General features: G+C 40.6%; 1 protein-coding gene across 1 annotated transcript in view; it reads left to right on the top strand.

Annotated features, from left to right (window-relative positions):
• The window catches only part of LOC114056886 (amine oxidase [flavin-containing] B-like), a 48,367-nt gene that overhangs the window by 26,180 nt on the left and 739 nt on the right, over positions 1 to 21,448 (top strand). Inside the window, exons 4-15 of the mRNA XM_027882550.1 lie at positions 2,401 to 2,505; positions 3,227 to 3,318; positions 6,565 to 6,706; positions 7,929 to 8,078; positions 8,718 to 8,877; positions 10,295 to 10,391; positions 10,873 to 10,926; positions 14,315 to 14,372; positions 15,299 to 15,396; positions 16,528 to 16,639; positions 18,235 to 18,297; positions 18,711 to 18,871. Of these exons, the coding sequence (XP_027738351.1) occupies positions 2,401 to 2,505; positions 3,227 to 3,318; positions 6,565 to 6,706; positions 7,929 to 8,078; positions 8,718 to 8,877; positions 10,295 to 10,391; positions 10,873 to 10,926; positions 14,315 to 14,372; positions 15,299 to 15,396; positions 16,528 to 16,639; positions 18,235 to 18,297; positions 18,711 to 18,860 (1,281 nt within the window). The 3' untranslated portion in view covers positions 18,861 to 18,871. The remainder of the gene's footprint in view (positions 1 to 2,400; positions 2,506 to 3,226; positions 3,319 to 6,564; positions 6,707 to 7,928; positions 8,079 to 8,717; positions 8,878 to 10,294; positions 10,392 to 10,872; positions 10,927 to 14,314; positions 14,373 to 15,298; positions 15,397 to 16,527; positions 16,640 to 18,234; positions 18,298 to 18,710; positions 18,872 to 21,448) is intronic.

Below are 21,448 nucleotides of genomic sequence, written 5' to 3' on the forward strand. Positions count from 1 at the left end.
TAAATTTGGGAAATGCTAAGTCCTTAAAACCAAAGTGGTATGGTCTGGCCTCGGGATACCTATATGGTGTCTACACTAGTGAAGGGTGGCTCCAGTGTTCAGAAGAAAGCGCTGTAAAACTTACTCCTTGTTGCTATAGGAGTCACTCAAGGAATTTAAACATGCCCCCAAAAGGCTAAAAGATAATTACCAACATGGTTCAGGTGTTATCACTTGGGACAAGAAGGTACTAAGTCAGGGAGGTCTTGCTGCTCTTTTGTAGCCCTTTGGCAGCAGAGTATGAAGGTGTGCCCCAGTTCAAATTGATTCCATACTGAGAGATTCAATAATCATACCCATATTTTTACATCAGGACCAAGTGCTTATGATGAAACAGACTTGTTCAGTTCATCTCCATTTACAGGATTATGTTTTCCTGATTCCAGTGTTTTCATATGGTTGAGCACAAGACATGTAGAAATGCACTTTTGTTTTCATGCTGAAACTAAAAACAAAAAAAAACATCCCACCCCTCCATTATTTGGGTGAATGTGCTGTAGTGTCCATCCTTAAATTGGAAGTGCTGAGTTTTCAACCTTGGTGCCTCTGGCACGTGAAGTGACTGGAGATCTACTCTGGCTATGACAAAACTTCTGGTTGAAAACTTCTAAAAGATTGATGTTTTGGCATTGTGAAAACTGTAATTTCTCCTCAAAAGCACTGCAAAATGAAATAGTTGTCTTCCAGCTACTTCTTCACGTGTACCAAAGAATTAAATCCTTTCCTCCCCTCCCCATTTTACTTTTTTTCCAAACTTTCATTACCTTAGTGTTTCTGACTTCCACTGGAGCCCTGCCTCTGTAAAGACAAGGTGAAAAAACAGTTTCTTCACTTTCTCTAACCTGGTAGGGAGTTTTGTAAACTAATTTTCTCTTACCCTTAGGTTTGAATTTTTTTTCCTGCCTTACTGCTCTCTAAGTATCTTTCTCTTTGAATTAGAAGTCTTCAAAGTTATTGGTGAGCATTTTCAAGGTTTTATCTCCTTTTGTTATTTCCAGACCAAGTTTTGAGTCTTTCAGGGTCCCATTGTGCCCTTTTACTGTCTTTTCTGGTGCTTGCAAATGCTTGAAAATTTGAATAATGGGCTTTCTCTCCCTTCTTTCACAGTATTAATAAAGATACTAAATCAAATAAAGCCTGACACTTCTCTGAGTAAGTGGTCTTTGGGTACTTCTCCTCGAGAAGATACACCGTTGTTGTTGTTACCTGGTTCTGAATATTAAATCTTGGTGCAGTATTATTTTTTTAAGCCAGTGTAAATAATTTTTTACTGATGAATTGGTGCAGCACTGCATCAAATATGTATTAGAAGTTAGTACTTCTACTGTTTGGCATTGATGCTCAGGCCGTGCACATTTAAATACATAATTCAAAAGTTTTGAAAAATCAGATGTGGCACACAATGTAGCCTTTATTATTTACCTATCTTATGGACTCTGGAATGCATAGTGAAAAAAGGAACACCTGCATAATGCTAATGAGCATTTCCTTGTGAATTTTTAAAGCTATTAGGCTGCCATCCATATAGGCAGACAGGGAAATCCCATGTCAGTAAAATAGCTCTACAAATCACTTGTCTTCCACTCCTAATTAAGCCAGATTTTCTGAATATCTTGTGGTGGTGGTACAGATATATAAAATCTAACTATTAAGTATGTAATGATGTAATTAGGACATTGATACTGGTCACACTATCACTGGAATTTACAGCCACAGGTGTTGGACTGGAAGAATATGTCATTAATAGTAAACACTACAGTTTCTGCAGGACTGGTGATTTTTAGGTTAGCCAAAACACCTTTTAAGAAAGATCTCTGAGTGTATTTTAGTGTATAATATAGCTCACCACAACTACTTTTGTCTGATTTTCAAAAAAAAAAAACCCCAAACAACTAAAACCAAACTGCTTACTACAATTAACAATTCAGCATTCTCACAAACATTTAGGAGGAAAAAAAGTGACATACATATCTGTCTTTCAGTAGCAAATATCCAATTTTTCATCTGATTTTTTTAGCCTGGCCTTAGTGACTCTACTGCAAGGTATTAGTTTTGTTGCCCAGAAGTGCCAAATGTAAAGCTTTGAAGACAAAGGCAATATCTGTTCTGCACACATGGGCCTTGCTAATTCAGCTGTGTATCACAGCTAAGTTGCACATACAGGATAACAGGATCACAGGATGGATGAGGTTGGGTGGGGGGGTCACCTTGTTCAAACCCCTGACCAAGCAGGGCTGCCTGGAGCTGGTAGCCCAGCACCATGTGCAGGTAACCCTTTGGTGCAGCTTCCCACACATGGAAGCTATGATTATGCTTGTGTTCAGTTTTTAACTGGGTTTTTGTTTGTTCTTCACCTTGCAGGGTAAGTCTTACCCCTTTAAAGGCCCATTCCCTCCTATGCGGAACCCGCTGGCCTACCTGGACTACAACAACCTGTGGAGGACCATGGATGAAATGGGGAAGGAGGTATGGCATGAGGCATTGCAGCTGACTGTCTCAGCTCAGCTTTGTCTCTAGGAGGGGCAGAGTGGAAGATGGGAAGCTGCTCTGGCTCGAGAAAAGCTGGTGCTGGCGGGAGCAGCCACCCTTTTTTGGTACACACTGATGGTCAGAGCACTCCTGAAAGGGGCATCCTGGAAGCTTCTTCTGAGGGCCACGTTGCTGAGGCTGTCTGCAGTCACACCCTTGCTCTTCTGGTTAAAGGAACGTCAATGCTTATGTTTGTGATTGATTTTTAGCACCTTTCCTGGTGAATCGTAAGGTAATATTTTAAGAGGCTTGTCGACCTCTTAAAGCATTAGCAAAAATGTTTACCCTTCTCTACCTTCAAACTCAACTTGTCTGTTCTAGTTTATCACCAATAGTGTGTGTTTTCTATTGACTGAGCTACAAGACTTTGAGAATGGTTGCTCTTACTTGTGTAGATAAATGTGAGAGAGATGGAATAACTTGGAAACATTTCTTAACTCTAAATTTGTTATACATTTTTCCATCTAAAAAAAGAGAAAATTCTTAAAGCAGGCAAACAAACAACAAAAAACCCCTAAAAGCATTCTCTGTTAGATTCACTGTATTATCTGCCAGAAATTTGCAGGCTAAATTACCATGTAAAGACAAGATCTTTTGTGTTTCTTGTCTCTTTCCTGTGTCACTCATTTGCTAAGAATGCTTTTTCATGTCTCCTTAGATTCCCAATGAAGCCCCGTGGAAGGCTCCACATGCAGAAGAATGGGACAAAATGACTATGCAAGATTTCATAGATAAAATATGCTGGACAAAGTAAGAAACTTTTTAATATGAAATATAATGACATATTTATTGACCTTAGAGCTTCAAATAAGTGTTATGGCTTTGAAAAGAGATATAACTGCCCCTAGAACACAGCTTTTATAAAGAAATGGGGTGAGAAAACATTGTAATAATGGACTACAACACCTGTCAGCACCCTCTGTTATATTTCCCTAACTTTTTAGACTAAAAAAAAAAAAATAAAAAAGGAAAATGTATTTGGGAGGGTTACTTCTGAATAGATGTGTAGTACCTTAATCTCTTATGTGCACTTCCCTGCTCTTTACTGTGTGTTTAGCCTTTAAAAGAAAAAAAATGTTCTGGTTACAACAAGTTTTTGAGTCAAACTTTTGATGGAACAGCACACACTTATTCTGTGCTGGACCAGCTGATTTTACCAAAGTGCTATAAAGATAACATTTGTCTTGCAATAGCACTAAATCACTTTAACACCCATCTTTCTATTGTTTAGCTGGTGCACTATATAGCAGGGAAAGTGAAAATGCTTCCTGTTTTTATGTTTACATCAGAGCAATTTTTCTTCCCTTGCCATTCAATGGCAGTTTGATTGTTTTTCTTCTCACTGAAAGGAAGAGAAAAAAAAAATCCCATTAATTCTGCCTTGCTGTAAAGCAGATTGATTTCTACAGCAGCCTCTTCAGAACTGCCAAGCACCCGACATGCAGCTGCGCCGAGCCTGTTAGCACCCACTGAGTCTGGTGCTGTTCTCAACAAGGGCATTTCCACGGCTTCAGCCAGTCTCCAGAGAGCAACATGACCACTGCTGTTCATGTAGATCATGGCTATTTTGGACTGAGTCCAGAGTAGGGCCACGAAGATGATCTGAGGGCTGGAGCACCTCTCCTACAGAGACAGGCTGGGAGGGTTGTGTTGTTCAGCCTGGAGAAGAGAAGGCTGCAGGGAGACCTTGGATCAGCCTTCCAGTGCCTAAAGGGGGCTTACAAGACAGCTGGAGAGGGACTTCTGACAAAGGCACGTAGTGATAGGGCATGGGGTTCTGGCTTTGCACTGAAAGAGAGCAGCAGGGTTAGATTAGGTATTAGGAAGAAATTTTTTGCCATGAGGGTGATGAGGCACTGGCACAGGTTGCCCAGAGAAATTGTGGATGCCCCATCACTGGAAGTGTCCAAGGCCAGGCTGGATGCAACTTTGAAGCAACCTGGTCTGGTGGAAGGTGTCCATGCCCATTGCAGGGGGTTGGAACTGGATGATCTTTAAGGTCATCCTTTGGGGTCTTTCACCATTCTATAATTCTATGATTGTAAATAGACAGTTGGCCCTTGTCCAAAAACTTGTTTTACTTAAACGGGAGTGACAATTGCACAGAGGCATATAAAAAGCCTTTCTCATTTGAGTCATGGTCCATCTGCAGTAAAACCAAATAGAAATGTGTGCTGACAGCTCGATTGGCTCTCTAAATCTCTGACTTAGTAAGGAACTGGACAAGTTAGCGAAACACCATGCACCAGTAGTCATTCAATATCCAATAGCTCATGTGACTACGTTCATGATTTTCCAACTTTGATGGAATAAGACTTGACATTTTACCTGAATATTGGCATAACACAGAGATACTTTTTCAGATTTTATATGTGCATCTCAGCTTGATTTGCCCAGTTTGTTCAAGGTTTAGGTAACATGCCATAGAAACTTCCCACCCTGGAAGGTAATGATCCAGAAGGGTAATTTTCTACTATTTCCTCTCATCTAACAGACTGTACAGATTTGCTTTTGGCTACAGATGTATGCTGGAAATGTCCTGACTGCTCTTGGTTGAAATCATACTGGCATTCTGAGGTAAAACATCAGGAACTGAAAAACAATGGGACAAGGCAGCAGAAACTAGGAGAATGTAACCACCGTCTAATAGCATCTGCTTATAAAATATTAATAGATACATATACATTAGCAAAATACCTTACAGAGTTGATCATATTTTACAATATCATAGTGACAAAAATCATGAATAATTTCTGTATCATTTTTGGCTGTCAAGAATGAAGCCAGAATGCACCCATATTTCAGAAAATGGGTGAGGTTTGTACTTTAGTGGGACTTTCCATTTCTTGACGAGACAGAATAAACCTTTTTTTTCTGTGTAGATCTACAGCTGTTTGAAATAGTATGTTAGAGTTACACTTTTCAATTTTTTTTGAAGTCTAAGACTAAAAGGCAGCAACAAAAAGTGAATTCTGTACTATCTTTGGAAGTTATTGATTGCCTGATGCCTTGCATATGAAACAGCATTAGAATCTTAGTCCCTGTCAGTCACAAAGTAATTAAACTGGGCATCTCCTGGTCTTGTCCATGTCTCTTAAAGCTCCTCCTCAGAATGAGGGCAAGGGGAAGCACTTACTTCTAACAGGAGGAATGTTTCTCTGAGCCTTAAAAAATTCTGTCTTAGTGCACCCTAAAATCTTGTACAGGCTTATACAGTAATTTACAGTGGAGCTGTTAGGAAAGCACAAGCTGTAGGACATAAAGCAGTGATTCTTTTTCAGACCCAGTTTCAATTTTCCACTTCTGTGTTCATTGCCACTGGCCACTAGAATACTGTTTAAAATACTGAGTTGAGCAACCAAAAGAATCCTTTCCTTTTCCCTGTCAGACTCTTGCATGAATGCTGTCTCGTCTGTTTTGGCTTCCTACTTACATCTCTTTCCTTGCTGTGTTCCAGCTGCAGCACTCTCCCTGAGCACAGTGGAGGATTGGCCAGTGAAGGGATCCTGACTAATCCAGAGATTTTAGATAATTAGCTTAGACAAGATTGCTATCTTTTTATTCAAGCGTTGAATAATCTCTCTACTGTGTGCTTGAGAGACAGGCATTTAGCAGGTGCAGATCTTGTTCGTAACCCAGGAGCCAAGGACATGGTGGTTTTGGAGTCCAGTGAAAACCGGAGGGCTTGCTTCCCTTAATCCTAAAATGACAACTTTGCATTAGTAGCATAAAGTGACCAAAGTTTTCATGAGCTTTCGTGTCTGCTGGAGCCCTAATATGTCTGGAATACAAACACTTGATTAACACTTTTTGTTTGCAGGGATACTTGAAAAATGCTACATATAAGCAATTGATAATTTCTTGCTTCAGCTGAAATCAAGGAATCCTTTGCCCCCAGCAAAAGAAGAGGTTACCAAAGACAATCTCCCACTCAAAAACAGGCTGGTCAGCATTATTCATTTTTTAAATTAACTCACTTTCCCGCCTCTGTTGCAGTGCAGCCAAGAGTTTTGCAACTCTGTTTGTGAATGTGGATGTCACTTCTGAGCCCCACGAGGTCTCTGCCCTGTGGTTTCTGTGGTACGTGAAGCAGTGTGGGGGGACGGCGAGGATATTCTCGACGACCAACGGAGGACAGGTACTGTCAGCCATCGCCTTCTGCAGCTCTTGGCAGGCCCTGGTTTGACTTCATTCTATTGCTTGTTTGTTTTAGTTCAGAGGGCAAACTGAGTCGTCCATGACTTTTGAGCCAGTTGCACGTTGATAACTGGTTTTATTAATTTACACTCTAATCTGGATCTTGCAAAACTGGTGTTGAAAACTGCTCCTGTGCTGAAAGCATTGCCCTAGGGTTCAGTAGTTTTGTATCTGTCCCTGACTCTGGCTTCCTTTTGAACTCTGGTTAGACAATGTACTTTGCTTACCCACACTGAAAAAGGAAAGTTTTACCTATGCTTATTTCTGTCATGAGGCTGAAGCAAGCCTTGCCACTGCAGAAGCACTTAATGGAGATGGCAAGGCCAGCTATAAATTAGTGCTGAAAATGTAGCCCACAGTTGAGTTCCTGAGATGCAAACTTCCAAGGTTTAACACTGTTTAGATTTTAAAATCAGCCTGAGGAAGATGACTGCCACTGCTTAAAAATGGTACTGCTCTGAAATGTTCGCAGTCTGGTACGTTGGTGCTGCTTCTGCATTTGAAGGAAGTAAAGACTCTGTTAATGATCTTCTACTTGAGAAGTGCAAATTTTAATAATTGTATTAGAAATAGATATGTTTTTTGAAATGCAAGTAACTTAATCATAAATAAATAAAAATGCAAATACATGAAACTATATTAAATCCATAAGTATGCATATATAAGAAATAACCATAGATAATATAAATGTAAATATGTTTAAATATTTTAATTCTGTGCTATGCTAGAGATGATGTAAGGTAGATTATGGACCATAGCAGACATTTTTGATATGCACTACATTACTTCTTATACCTTGTTATTTATTCTGAAGATCGAGTTTCCTGTTTCTGATGCACAGAGCTCTGCAGGGATGAGGTTTGAAAGTTTAAGCACTTTTCAAAAGTGCACACAGGCCTGTCTTCTTGTTAGGAGCCCGCATGAGAAGGGGTTTTCTCATGAGGTTACTCATACTTCTGGTTTTGACTGCTGCTGAAATATGGGAATTACTTGAGAAAATCCCCAAAAGAGAAAGTAACGTGGATACATTTCCGAGTGAAACCGCCAAACTTCCTGAAAATGTTTTGATAACAGTGGGAGAATGGGGTTTGTTTTGAATGCCGAGCGAAATGATATCCACTTCACAAGCACCTGTCTGCTGAGTTGCTGTTTATGTGTTTCAGGAGAGAAAGTTTGTTGGGGGCGCTGGCCAGATCAGTGAGAAGATGATGGAGCGCCTGGGAGGGCGGGTGAAGCTGAGGAAGCCGGTCGTCCGCATCGACCAGTCGGGTGAAAGTGTCGTTGTGGAAACCTTAGATCATGAATTATACGAGGTAACGAAATGTCCTAGTAAGAAATCTTCTTAGTGGCATGGATAGCTAGAAAACCTTTAGCTTTTTCCTTTTTAGCTGCTCCAGAGTCCTCTACAAAAATGTAGGAGAGATATGAGTGACTATGACAGAAGGTCACACTTTCTCATTGTCCTGAAGTGATAGCAATGATAGTGCTTTAAAGTGATGCCTGGAAAGCAAAGTGTTTATTCAAACTTTTCATTTGCTCTTTGTTCAGTTACCTTCTGAATTAAAGGGTAATTGTAAGGTGAACACAAAAATGTAGCTTAGTAGTAAACTTCCTGTGAAAAACATTGCAGGCTTTACTTCTGAGTTGTAACGGAGGAATCCAGATGGAAGGGAGACCAGTGGACTCTTACAGCACAGTGCTTTCTTTCAAGTACTGAGGAAAGGGCAGCTGCCCATCATTTGAGCAGATGGCTGTTTATATAATGCTTGTTCGTTATTTAATGAGCAGGATTTTGTGAGGGTTTAGTTTTGCAATTCTTATGCTAAATGCCAAAATTGCTTCACAAGATACACCCTGCAGCCTCCACAGATGTCTGCCAAGATCACTGGAGCAATACACTTAGGTTGAAGTAATGGAGAATGTATTTGGCTTATGTATAATTTCTTTTCCAGGGCAAGTATGTGATCAGTGCCATTCCCCCAGCTCTTAGCCTGAAGATTCATTTCAACCCACCTTTGCCCCCGATGAGAAACCAGCTCATCAACCGGATCCCCATGGGCTCAGTCATCAAATGCATTGTGTACTATAAGGAAATTTTCTGGAGGAAGAAGGGTATTGTGTTTTAATTGAATGGAATAGTGCTGACAGAGGGAAGAGGGTGCATGGCAATGGAGTAGACAGAGGATGCTAAAGCTTAGAAAGGAAACTTATGCTTCTATGCCATTTTTGCCTTCTCCTGTGTGAGAAACTTGAGAGATCAGTTGGGAAAAGAGGGTGGATATGGGAATAAAAAGAGGGAGGTAGTCATGAAGGGAGAACTCCTGTCTGTAGCTTATTGTCTTGGTTGTTCTTTATTGTCTTCTTCAAAAGGAACCTGGGTATGAGTCTCTCTCACTTTCACAGTAATGTAAAGGTACAGGTGATGTGTGATGGAAAGGGGTTTTATCCCATCAGTTATCAGTCTGCAACAATTCTGCCTTCTGGATGCACCAGGCAGCATTAGTTGAAGGTATCTTTACATCCCCATCCCCAGGTAGGCTGGTCATCCTGGGCTCCCCTTACATGCTGAATTATTTCTGTCATGGTTCCTCATCTCCCTTTTAGAACTACTGAATCTAAGACAAACTGCAGTGTAATAACACACATTTATCATCTTTGGCTATAATGAGCCCACAATTGTTTGCCTACAGAGTCACACACCCTCCATTTTTTTGAATGATTTATGGGTTTCTGGATCCTGTCCTGTTCTGGCTATTAGGTTTGGAATGGATTGACAGGGGGTGGCTCTCTGTTTCTGACAGAACCTGTAGCATACTGTGCTTTGCCGACACAATTGTTCTTTTAAGAACAATATATTGTCTTCAAACACTGCTTTTAAGAACAACTGTTTTTTCAAAGCAATGTACAAATATCGCCTTCTGTGTCTGGCATAAATGTCATACATGGAAACATTTGTGATAAAGACATTTAAACATCTTCAGTATCTGAGAGCAGTTTGCTTCCGTGCAATAGTTACCTTGCTAACCAACCAGGTTGCAGAATAATTTATTTTTCTGTCGTAAACTCAACAATGGGAGATCCTTTTATTGATGTTTTAAAGATGATGGCAAAGATTGTTAATTGTCAGCACATCTCAGATGTAAACTTTCTCTTCTGAGATTATTTAGTGCTTCTCTGATTCAAGGCAGCACTACTCCCTTGCAGATCAGCAAGGGAGCTGTGTGCTAATCTTTGTCACTTAATGGGTTTTTTTGTTTTGTTTTGCTTGCTTGTTTGTTTTGGGTTTTGTTATTGTTGTTGTTCTCTTTTCCACTGTTTTCCTGTCTCCCTGTCATAGTATCTGAGAACGATAGAGACTGGGAGATACCTCTGGATGTCATCTAGCCCCATGCCTTGTTCAGAGTAGGGTAAATTTAGATCATGTTATTTAGGCCTTTTCCTGTCACGTTGTATTTCACATCTTCTTGGAAGCTTATTCCTGGATTTGGATTCATGGATCCTATCTTCTTTTCCACTTTGTGCTTAACAGGGTATTGTGGTACCATGATCATTGAAGATGAGGATGCTGCAATTGGTTTAACGCTTGATGACACGAAGCCTGATGACAGTTTTCCTGCCATAATAGGGTAAGAGACAGTGTCTAATTAATGCCTTTTTATCTTTTCTTAGAGGCAACAATTGAAATGGAAAACCTACTCCTTTTGAAAGGAAATACTTTAAAATACATAAGGGTTGAGTCTGTGGTGAATGTGTTCTATAACTGTTTTACTTCAAAAAAGTTTTCTCCATGATTTTTCACTGTCGTCTTTTGCCTTGTTGTGTGGCAAAATACAGACTTGGAGAAGAGGAAAGGAAAGAGAAAAAAAAAGAGGGTGATTGCAGAAATGTAAAGTTTTCTCCCAGTATTCCAATTCTTTAAGTGAAAGTTTGTTTTCTAGGATTGTATTTAGTTTGGTTGGTTTTTTTAACAGCCAGTTAAACCCAGTTTTTTTAACAGAGTGTGATAAGTCTTAAAATTTTATTAAAACATATTGTCATTTTAAATAATGCAGGAAATGTATTATTGCATAATTGCAATAATGGCAATAATTTGTGGTCTTCCTACAGCTTCATTCTTGCTCGGAAGTGCAGAAGGCTGACAGGTCTCACAAAAGAAGAAAGGTAAGTACAAACACTGGAGACCTGTGCAGAATATGAGTCAAAATTTTGTTATAAATGACCAGGGCAGGAAAAAAAAATGCCCTCATATGAAGGAAGTTGTCTGTAACCTTGTGACAGTAGGCAGACATGTCACTTTAAAGAAGAAAGTATCGTGGTTTTGGATGAAGACCCCACAGAATTCCCACAAACTGGCAGCAGATGTGTAGCTAACCCCTGCCCTTTGGAAACTCTCTGGTCCTGGTTCTTATTTTCCCTCAAGGCTGCTCTGCTTATGTGACTCCAGGTGAAGAACTGCTCTAAGCTACTGGATATGAAAGCAGTGTAGAAATCCACCTGCTCACGCTGGAGAGGATCCAGGGTCAGCCTCTTCTCCCCACTGCTACCTCTCTGGCTTCCTGCAGGTGCAATGAGCTCTTTGAAAGCTTGTCAGAAGGGACAGACTTGGCCACTGTGTCTGATTTTTATTTCTTCTAATTGCCCTGGAGGGTTGTTTCAGTGCCTGTAACTTAGTGCAGCCTTGATGGTGCTGTAGCTGCCGTGAGCAACACCTCAGCTTCATGAAGGGGTCAGAAAGCTGCCTCCATCTCTCCACACTCAGCCACGGGAAAAAACACCCCTCAGGCACAGATGAAGGCCATTTAACTGTCTTTTTGAAACAAGTCTCTGTATACAATAGTGCTCTTTGGCATATTACTAAAATAGAATTTACAAAGTGAATTTTTTTTTTCCATCTCGCCAGTTTACAGTATCTGATCAAATTAAAGCCAGAAGTAGAGAGTGTGGATTATGAGCAGAGGCTTATTTTGAAATGGAGAAAATAAAATTGTTTTTAAAGCATGCCAGTAGGAATACTGTGTCCAAGGAACTTTTTTACAGTCTAAATAGAGAAGATGTAGTCATCTCAGATTCACTTTGCAGGTAGTCTGGCAGTCTGTGGATAATGGGTCTAAATGTAGCTGTTAATGTCCCAGTCTTTTCAAATGACACCCTGATACCACAGAGCCCTTTCGATTTTGGCAGGAGTGGACAAGCACCAAAGCTTTGAGATAGACCCCCAGCAGGTGCCAGATGATAAAAGTCATGTAGGTATTCCAAAACCCAGTGTGCCCAGCATTTAAAGCCATCCAAAACACTAAATGATGTCTCACTCTGTGTCTGAACACCCTGGATACAACTGAGCATTTGCAGTCTTCGAGGACAGCTTCTCTTTCTATGAAAGAGAATTTCTATGAAATTAAGGGCTGTCCTGGCTGTTTGCCAGGCACCATCCTTTCCCCTGGGCATTAAAAGGGTTGGCACAATTACCTGACTCTGCTGGTGCCTACAGCCAAGTTCTAAACAAGAGTTTTGACCTCTTGTCTTTTGAGGAGAAAACCTTGGACTAGGAAGGGCTTTGCTTCGGTAACAAATGGCTATGAAATACACCCAGGTTGGTACCTGCTGGTTGTACCCTGGTGCAGGGGTACCTCTGGCTCAGGCTTGGCCTCAGCCAGCCAAGGCAGGAACCTGCTGGTCTGTTCTGCAGCTCCTGACCTTCACAGAAGCAAAAGTCTCCTTCCAGTGGAAATTGGGGTCCAGGAGAAGGCAGAGCATGAACCCGGACCTTCCAGTGTACACTTGGGGTGCAGCCAATTTTTTGAGGTGCTTTGCTCACCTACCAACACAGCCTGGGCGCTCTCTCCATCATGCTTATTACAAGGTAATCCTGGGATATGAAGAGCAGGATGTCTGTGGCAGCTATCCTAAATCATGGCTAGGAGCAGCAGTTGTGGGAGAGGATGGAAACCTTTTTACAGCCTAAGCCTGACTGAAGGGAGTAAAACTCACTGCTGCCTTCCAGCTGGTCTTCCCAGGCCAGGTGCCAGTGGGTAATTACAGAGGTTAGATTGTGTCCTACCTTTCCACACTGCTGTGAAATAAGAGACCAGGGAAAACAGCATTTCTTCCACACTGGGCACAGTGTAACTCTCAACAGAACTCTACCTTGGTAGCTCCAGGCATAACGTTCCTCTTATTTAGTGCTGATGGCAGTTTCACAGCTGAGTCCAAAGCCAAGAAATAAGGATTTTACTCACTGCATGTTCCATATGTTCCGTGCTAGCTTCAACTATAAATACATAAATAAGAATTTATTTAAACTGTTCTGGGATGAAAACTGCAGATCTTGCAGAGAAACCAGCACACCAGCAAAAATTGCACTTATTAGGGGCAATGTCCTTAGTGATTGATTTCTCCTGGTACAATTCAATTCTTTAGAAACTGCTGGGGGGAGTTTTTTGGTGTTGTGGTTTGTTTTTGGTTTTGTTTTTGTTTTCCCTGCCAAATAATACCTCATTGATGAATAATTCCTTCCAAGGTTGACATTTCCTAAGAGTTTGAAGATGCCCTTGACCTGAAGCTTAATATTTCCCTTTTGCACAGCTATCTTAAACTAACTTGACACCTGCCAGCAGCAAAATCACCCCAGGGCCATGGCTCTTCCTGAACTGTAGCACCCTTCTCTTTCTTGCTCAAGCCCCAGCCTGCACATGAGGACACCTTCAAGGCCATTCAAGTCATCCTGTTTCTCCTCATCCCCTCTCTGTAGCATTCTTTGAGTTGAGTTGCTCATGGTTATGGTTGGGTTGCTTCATACAGCAATTATAGATGATTTTCTCGTGGGCTTTTATAGCTGCAAGTGTAGGCCATGCAGTTACAGAGCTGAGACTCCTGTATTTCTGTGCCCAGCATGGCTTTCTGTGGAGTACAGGATTTGTTTCCAGGAGTAAATGTCTTTCCAACGCTGTGTTTGAGGTTTTGTTTTTATAATTGTTAGCTCATATTTCATCTTGATCTTCCTGATTTTGGGAATTGGTGCAGTGGGGCTAACAGTAAGACCCAAAAGCCTGTAGGAACAAACTTAATTGCACTTGGATTTTTTTTATGGAATGAAGTCTATTCATGGATTTATGGACTCACGAACTAAAATAGGAGGAAATTTTATAGATACAGAAGTAAAGTACTGTTTCCCTGAGAGGTGCAGTATATCGATACCTGCATCTTCATAGGAACAAACATAAGGTAGACTATGTGCCAAGACAAAAAAATTCAATCCCTTACTACTTTCTTTCCTGACAGCCTGGAGAGCATTTGGATAATGTATGGAATTGGGTTGCTAGAGTTGTCTTAAGGGAGCAGCTTGTGTAACTGCTGATAAAACCAGCACTTATGCAGCACAGGAGCTGGAGTTATTTCTAGCGATCCAGAGGCTGACCAATTAGGATAGATCCCAAAAAGCTGGAACCTGAAGTTCAAGCAGATACATTGCTTGTTCTCTTGAAACCAGGGTATATTAGAGGGGGTTTGCTCTTTCCCCACACTGAAGCCTTGTGTTGCTTTTCTCTTGCAGGAAGACAAGGCTGTGTGAGCTCTATGCAAAGGTTCTGGGATCAGAGGAAGCTTTACATGTAAGCACAAAATCTAACCATGGTGTCTCTGGAAAAGGTACTTTTGGAAAAGGTAGCTGCTATGGGAGCACTTACTACCCTCTCTTGAGGAGTGGAGAGAACACTATGGCAAGTCTTGGGTTGTGTTTGACACTGAGAATAAGAGTGAGCTTATGAAACTTTAAAAGGCAGGTATATTCTTGTCCAGTTTTGTGGGTGGCATTCTCAGTGCTTACACCACACATCTCAACTGTGGCAGGCTGTTTCAGGTGTGACAGGCTTGCTTTCCCCCTCATCTGTGTTGTGTCTTCTCTCTCACTACTTGTTAAGATCCATTGCTGATGTGTTGGCTTATTTTTCATTTGCTTTCCTGTCGCCTTCTTTTCCCTGTAATGTTGAATGACTGTTGGGATCTGTGTGATCTCACACTTAGATTATGTGATTAACACTGTTTATGCTTTTGGGACAATTTTAAACTAGTTAAATGTTGTAGACACCAGTCTGGAAAACACATAATTTCCAACACAGTGATGCTGTGCACAGAACCATGCAAGTGCCACACTTTGCATTTTTAACAGTATGTATTTGTGCCCAGTGTAGATATTGCAGGTATTACATCTGTGTACACCAGAGGTTAATTTTGCTTTACATGGTTCAAAGCACAAATTTGTGCACAAAGCATGAATTTACATTGTCAGATTAAGAGGATTATTTTCTGCAGTTGCTACATTAACTAGTTTTTTAGACACTGCTAGCTATTTGTAAAAAATTAAGGCGTTTTATGTTGGGTTCATGTTGTATTAAGGGATGTGTTAAATGTGCTTGTCTTGTCAGACGTTGACATGCAACAGATGATAAGCTGCTCTTCTCTGCTCTCTCCTCAGTTCTGTTATTAGCTTCCTTGGGACTCTCTCCTTTCCCTGAGTGAATTAATCTCTGTTTTACAGCCAGTGCATTATGAAGAGAAGAACTGGTGTGAAGAGCAGTATTCTGGGGGCTGCTACACAGCCTACTTCCCACCAGGCATAATGACTCAGTATGGAAGGTACAGTGTCTATTTATAGTGGGCTTTGGAGTAGTGAGATAAGACCAAGTTAATAAATATCCTCAGAAAGGGTCATAAATCCTCTGTCACTGTTCACTTTATACCTTTTAAGATCACTGGGGAATATTTTGAAGAGATAGTATAACCTTCCACTTGTCTCAGCTGGGCTTTATGATGGATGAGTTCAGCATCATTAGGGGCTTTTATTCACTCTTGTTGTTCAGTGAGTACAGCTGAGCAGGTTCTGGGAAGGGAGTTGGGAAGCTTTCACAGTCTGTTTACAAAACTGGCTTTGGGTATTTGAGATCTGTGTAACCATTTCCAGCACATCTTTAGCTGGTGTTTTATAAATACTGGCAGAGAGTTAATTCTTGCCAAAATTTACAGTAATGAGTGATTTCTTTGGACTATTCTTTTTGTTTGTTTGTTTGGTTGGTTGGTTGGGTTTTTTTGGTTTGTTTTTTTTTTTTTTTTAGCATCAAGGCTTAAAATAGTAATCAGTGTGCCATTGTATACAGATTTTACGTGAAATTAAGATCTAGCAGGAAGAAAAACACTTACATCAGATCAGTGATTGGATCCAGACACACAGCTTTTAATGTTGGGGCATAGCCCTACTTTTGAAGTTTAAGTTTTTACAATTTAAAAAGAACTTAGAGCAATGAAGCACTTGTAACAAAGAGCTTATGGCTGCCTTAGTATTTAAAGTAATTTTAATTATAATTATTGCCAATTCTGGCAAAAACAGAAGTTAAAACAATCATTTATTTATTTATTTATTTGCTTATTTCTTTTGATATTATGAGGATATACTTCAACATGCTGCACTGGGCCATTAATACTTAGCATTGGTATTTACAGCACTGGCTAGAATGGTAAGACAGATTAAGTCTCATCTCAAAATAATTGTCCTTTACACCTATGAGCAGTGTAAATGTTTAGAAAATGGGAACACTGGTGTCTTTACTGTGAGAGATTAAATGCAATGAACACTCCCCCTCCAGCTCAGCTCAGCCAGTGTTACTAACTGTAAGTGCTTGCTGTTATTTAAAACATTTTTGTAGCATTAACCCAACTGCTTCGGTTCTTTCCTAGTATGTCTAATGTGACTTACTGCTTGTCCCCCTCCAGGATCATTCGGCAGCCCGTTGGCAGGATCTATTTTGCTGGCACAGAAACAGCCACAGAGTGGAGTGGATACATGGAGGGGGCTGTCCAGGCTGGAGAAAGAGCAGCCAGAGAGGTACAGAAACTCAGGGACATTGTCAGATATCCTGTGGAAAACGTAAGATCTTCTGGTTGGAGGTGAAATGGGAACTGAGTGTTGACAGCATCAGGTGTTCTGAATCTTGGTGCAAGTCACTGCAAAGGGGAAAGACTTCAAAAAGGATGAAGGTTTTGCACTTAGATTTGGAATACTTAAGGAGGGCTCTGGGTATTTCCTCAAATTCTTCACTGTTTCCAGGAATTAAATCCTTTCTTCTTTTACAGAAATCCCAGATTCTCACCTAGGCATTTTTTCCCCTAAATGAGCATGGCTGTTAGAGTGCAGGAACAGCTCAGTCCTGCAGCTCTGCACACCAAGCCAGACCCTTCCTCCTGTGTTCCCAACAATACCATTGACACAGTGAAATACCACTGAGACATCCTTACATGAAGTCAATGAAAAAGGACTTAAATCAATTTTGCATCTGAAAAAATGGCAGTTTCTCAAGTATTTTCAGGAGCATTACACTTTATGGAGCAGCAAAAGAAATTTCACCTTGGTTTTATGAGGTGAAGGGAACCTTGTGGCTAAAAGTTGTGGAACAGAAATTCTCCTGGAAGGCATCTGGAGAGGTCATCTAGTCCACACTCCTGCCCCAAAAGACAGGGAACAACTATTCATAATTCATATTCTCCCATTTGAGAAAGTTATGCCAAACCTGCTTCTGAAAACCTCCAGGGGCAGATCTCACTAATGTAGAGACAGATTACAGCAGAGCCTCCAAAGGCCTCAGCAGAGAAGTTGACAAGTGTGCTGGACTGGTAAAAATTTTGATGTTTTCCTTTCCTCGTTTACTTGTGAAAGGAAAATATGTTTAAAATCTAGTGCGATAGTGTTTCTCATTCCTGTACATTGTAGAGTTGAGGGGTTCAATGAATCTTGTCTACAGTAAAAGCCCATCATAAAAGATGGCAAATCTTAAATTCACAAGTGCCTGGAATAGGAAAAACATTAATATCACCACCTCTGTTTTATTCACTGTAGAAGAAACTAGTCTTACCGTCTTCCCTGACTACCACTTCAAATAATCTTTGCCATCCTACTTATCTCTGGTATCTTTGATATTTTTGAGTAGTAAGTTTTCCATTGCAAAGGTTTTATTTTTAGCTCTGCTTTTCTCTTGCTGAAACTAGTGGTCTGTCATCACTCCCAGGATGCTCTTCTTCTTCCTACATCATGGTAAAATTTGCAAAGCAAGCTGGTCCTTGTAGCTGGTGTAGGCACACCATATGTATGCCAGGAGTGTCTGCTTAACTCTTAGACATATTCACATTACCCTGCTCCCATGGGACTGGGCAAGTTCTGATATCTTCCTTGGACTAACTAAGCATAAAGATATTTTTCTGTTACTGTTTCTATGTTCCACTAGGAGGAGTGTCTTATTAAAAAGTAGACCTCCCCCCGAAATGAGTTATAAAAGGCTGAGTTTTCTTCTAAAATTTCAGTACACTGTGATTTATGTGCTCAGAGTAATTATCTTCATCATGCCATTTTGAAACAAAAATTGAAGCTAGCTTTTTTTTCCCTTTTAAAAATCAATGGTACTTACTGAGAACATTACTTTCTTTCAGATACTGTTTGCTATGAGGAAAATCCCAGACAGTGAAATTTGGAAGCCAGAACCTGAATCAATTGTAAGTATTTATGTAGGTTAAAGGGACTGGGATTTTTTCCTGCTGCTTTGCTGATGAGATAAAATTTTGTTGGCTGTTTTTATGTAAGTTCACTAAATCAAAGCCACAATAAACTTTCCCTTAGTCGCCAAAGCTGCCCTTTCCTTAAAAGGAACATGATAGAAACTCAGAGGGCACCCATCTGACAACTCTGCAGTGCAGAATTGGAAAGAACTGCACTTTTTAACTGGGCTGTGAATCCTTTCCATGTGTGTGTTGTTCTTCCCTTTAACAGGGCAGAAAATTTTGATACTTTTCTTCTTGATAACATTTCACTGCCACCACCCACTTCTGTTTCTGCTGTGAGAATCTTGATTTATATCCTGCTTCTCACAGTGGAGATGTTTTGTTGATAAGGGATGCTCTCCCTGCAGGATGTGCCAGCTTTGCCCATTACTACGACCTTCTGGGAGAGAAACTTGCCATCTGTGCCAGGACTGCTAAAGCTGATTGGATTTTCCACTTTCTTCACCTCTGTGGCTGCAGCTGGGTTACTTGCCTACAAAAAGGGACTTCTAGTTTGAAACTGAAAAAGGTGCCATCTCAAAGTCACACTTGAGGGGTTTGCCTTTTTTTTTTTTTTTGGTGGGTTTTTTGGCATGTGCTTCCCTCCCTCCTAAGTCAGATCAGGACTGAAGAAAAGGTGAAAACAGTAGAGAAAAGGGGCTGGAGGGGATGGATAAAGAAAGGGAATCCCTATTGAAAAAGAACTCCTTGAATCCAGACCTATTTCTAGCAGTAAATTTTTGGTTGTTGAATTTCTAAGATACCCTGCCAAGTGTTATCACCTTAGTTTTTATCCAGATCTCAGAACAGACGGGACAAGAGACCTCTATAAAGCCTATTCTGGTGAGATTTCCAGTAGTTTTAACACTTATGTCTGAACCATACCCTGAACTCCAAGTCTTTACAGACTCTTTTTTTTGTGCTGTACTGTGCAACAACACAATCTCTAGTTGTAAACAAAAGATTTTCTGTGTGGTTAAGAAATCCACAGCTTAAAGGATAATTAGATAGTTCATGCAAATTACTGGTAATGAGCTTTTTAGTATTTTTGTTACCCGTATGTGCAGAGCCCAGGCAGCACCTAAGGGACAAGTCAGGCCAGATTTATCCATCTGAACTATACAAGTGTGGCCATAGGATGCCAACATTTCTAGTGGTCTCTGTGTCCTACAGTGAGTTAAAGGGCAATGGTTTTACTGCCTCTGGAAGTGTAGTTGAATTTCAGGCTCCCACAGCTGATGTGTATCCAGTATGGATGAGGCTGTTGGACCTAAAATGTGAATGGGGAACTTTTTGCTAAAGTGCAGACACAACCTCTCAAACGTTTTTCACCCTGTCTGACATCTCTCTGCCTCCAACATCCTCTTTTAGCTCCCTAAGTTGCTGCAAGATAGCAAGAGTATAGATTGTCTTCTGCCTACCCCATGAAGTTGTAGAGCCATCCATAAAAAACTCTCTCATATACTTTTTTCTTAACTCCTTACTTTCTTTCAGCTACTTAAATTTGTTCTTTGAACACCTTGAGGCTGTCTCTTGCCTGGTGGGGCACAGTGGGCCTGAAAATGTAGTGTTTGCATTAAAGAAGACACCAAAACCCCACCCAAACCCCTCAACTTGTCTGTCCCCTTCATGCTGAACACAGCTTTGCTGATTCAGAGCTTCAGTCTCTCCTAACAACCATATTGATGGGATTAGCACTTCCACTTCTCCCTGCTGTGCTGTGTTGTACTGACTATGCACTTTTAACTAATCAAGGATCTAAATGATACATGAAAGAGAACCACGGATAGGAGAGTCACAAGTAAGAGCTTCTGCCCTCTGCAGCTTGGTACCTTTCAGACAATGCTAAAGAAAAAATAGAAGAAATAAAGAAGGCAGGGTGCAGAGGGGGAAGTAAAAAAACCCAACCACCAAAACTTCAGTGCTTACATGTCAGGGTGTTGGTACATTGCTGTAGGTATTTCTGTTGTGTTACATCTGCACAGCACAGATCAGGAAGACACAGGTGTACCTGAGAACAAGATTTGGTGCACACACGAAGTTTGAGACATCTGGAATTTTTCCTGGCCTGTTTGCTGCACTTCTCCCTTCAAACAGTGCCAATTTATACGTGAAAAAAAAAAAATAAAAAAATTACATATCAGTAAAAAGCCATGGAGGGAAGTATAATAAGAAATTCAACAACTAGTGTGAGCAGATGGTAGAGGAACTGTACCAGCAGTCTCAGACAGACTTTTTGGGCCAGCATCTGATCTTGCTTGTACAGAGTAGTACTTTGTTCTCCAAATAGTCCCATGGAAATTTACTGAACTACTTCGAAAGCTGTAATATTTGTGAGCAGCACATCGTTTTCTGGCCCTTAGGTTTTGTTCTTTTTAACTCGATATGCCAGTTAAACATCTTGTAGCAGCAACTTGGATTTTATCACAATTGAATATCCTCATAACAGCCTTTTAAAATGCATAGGGGAACTTTCCAGACATAAAGATCTTTAAGTCAGAACAGTGCAGCGAGTGTACATATGGCCTTTCTCATTGTATCACACAGAGCTCTAATTTGCTGGGACATTTGCCTACTGCAGAGTGCTTCTTCATGGCTTTCTCCCCGTGGGATTTATTTACTAAATGAACTGGGAACCGAAAGCTGGATGGGAAGTTCAGAGCTTTTGCAACTCAGACAATTCTTAGGCTAGAAATAAACACAGGAAACTAAATTTGGGAGAACATTCCTAAAGTCTTGGCCCCAATATCTGTAAGTGCTACATGGTGAATGCACACTTAATATATAAAAAACTGCTTCATTTGCAGATTATTTCTCTGCCAAAACTGTTTGGAATTCAGGTCCTGCTTCTGCCCTAGAAATACTCTTCAGTTCTCTACAGGGGAGCAGATTCATGAAGCTAATGAGGATAAATTGGTTTTATTCACATCCAAAATGTATCTCTCTCGTCTTTGCTCCTGACTCTGGCAGAGGTTTGTCTCAGATTAACTAACTGTGTGCCACTGAGTCAGAAATTCCAATCAAAATCAGAAGTTTGGTAGTTAGAAGTGAACTGAATCATAAGCTTTTCATGAGACTGATCAATTACAAAAAAAAAAAAAAAAAA

The sequence above is a fragment of the Empidonax traillii genome, unplaced genomic scaffold (assembly GCF_003031625.1).
Source record: "Empidonax traillii isolate 1590-97213 ecotype Southwest subspecies unplaced genomic scaffold, ASM303162v1 scaffold1:size7828297, whole genome shotgun sequence".
Classification (NCBI taxonomy): domain Eukaryota; kingdom Metazoa; phylum Chordata; class Aves; order Passeriformes; family Tyrannidae; genus Empidonax; species Empidonax traillii.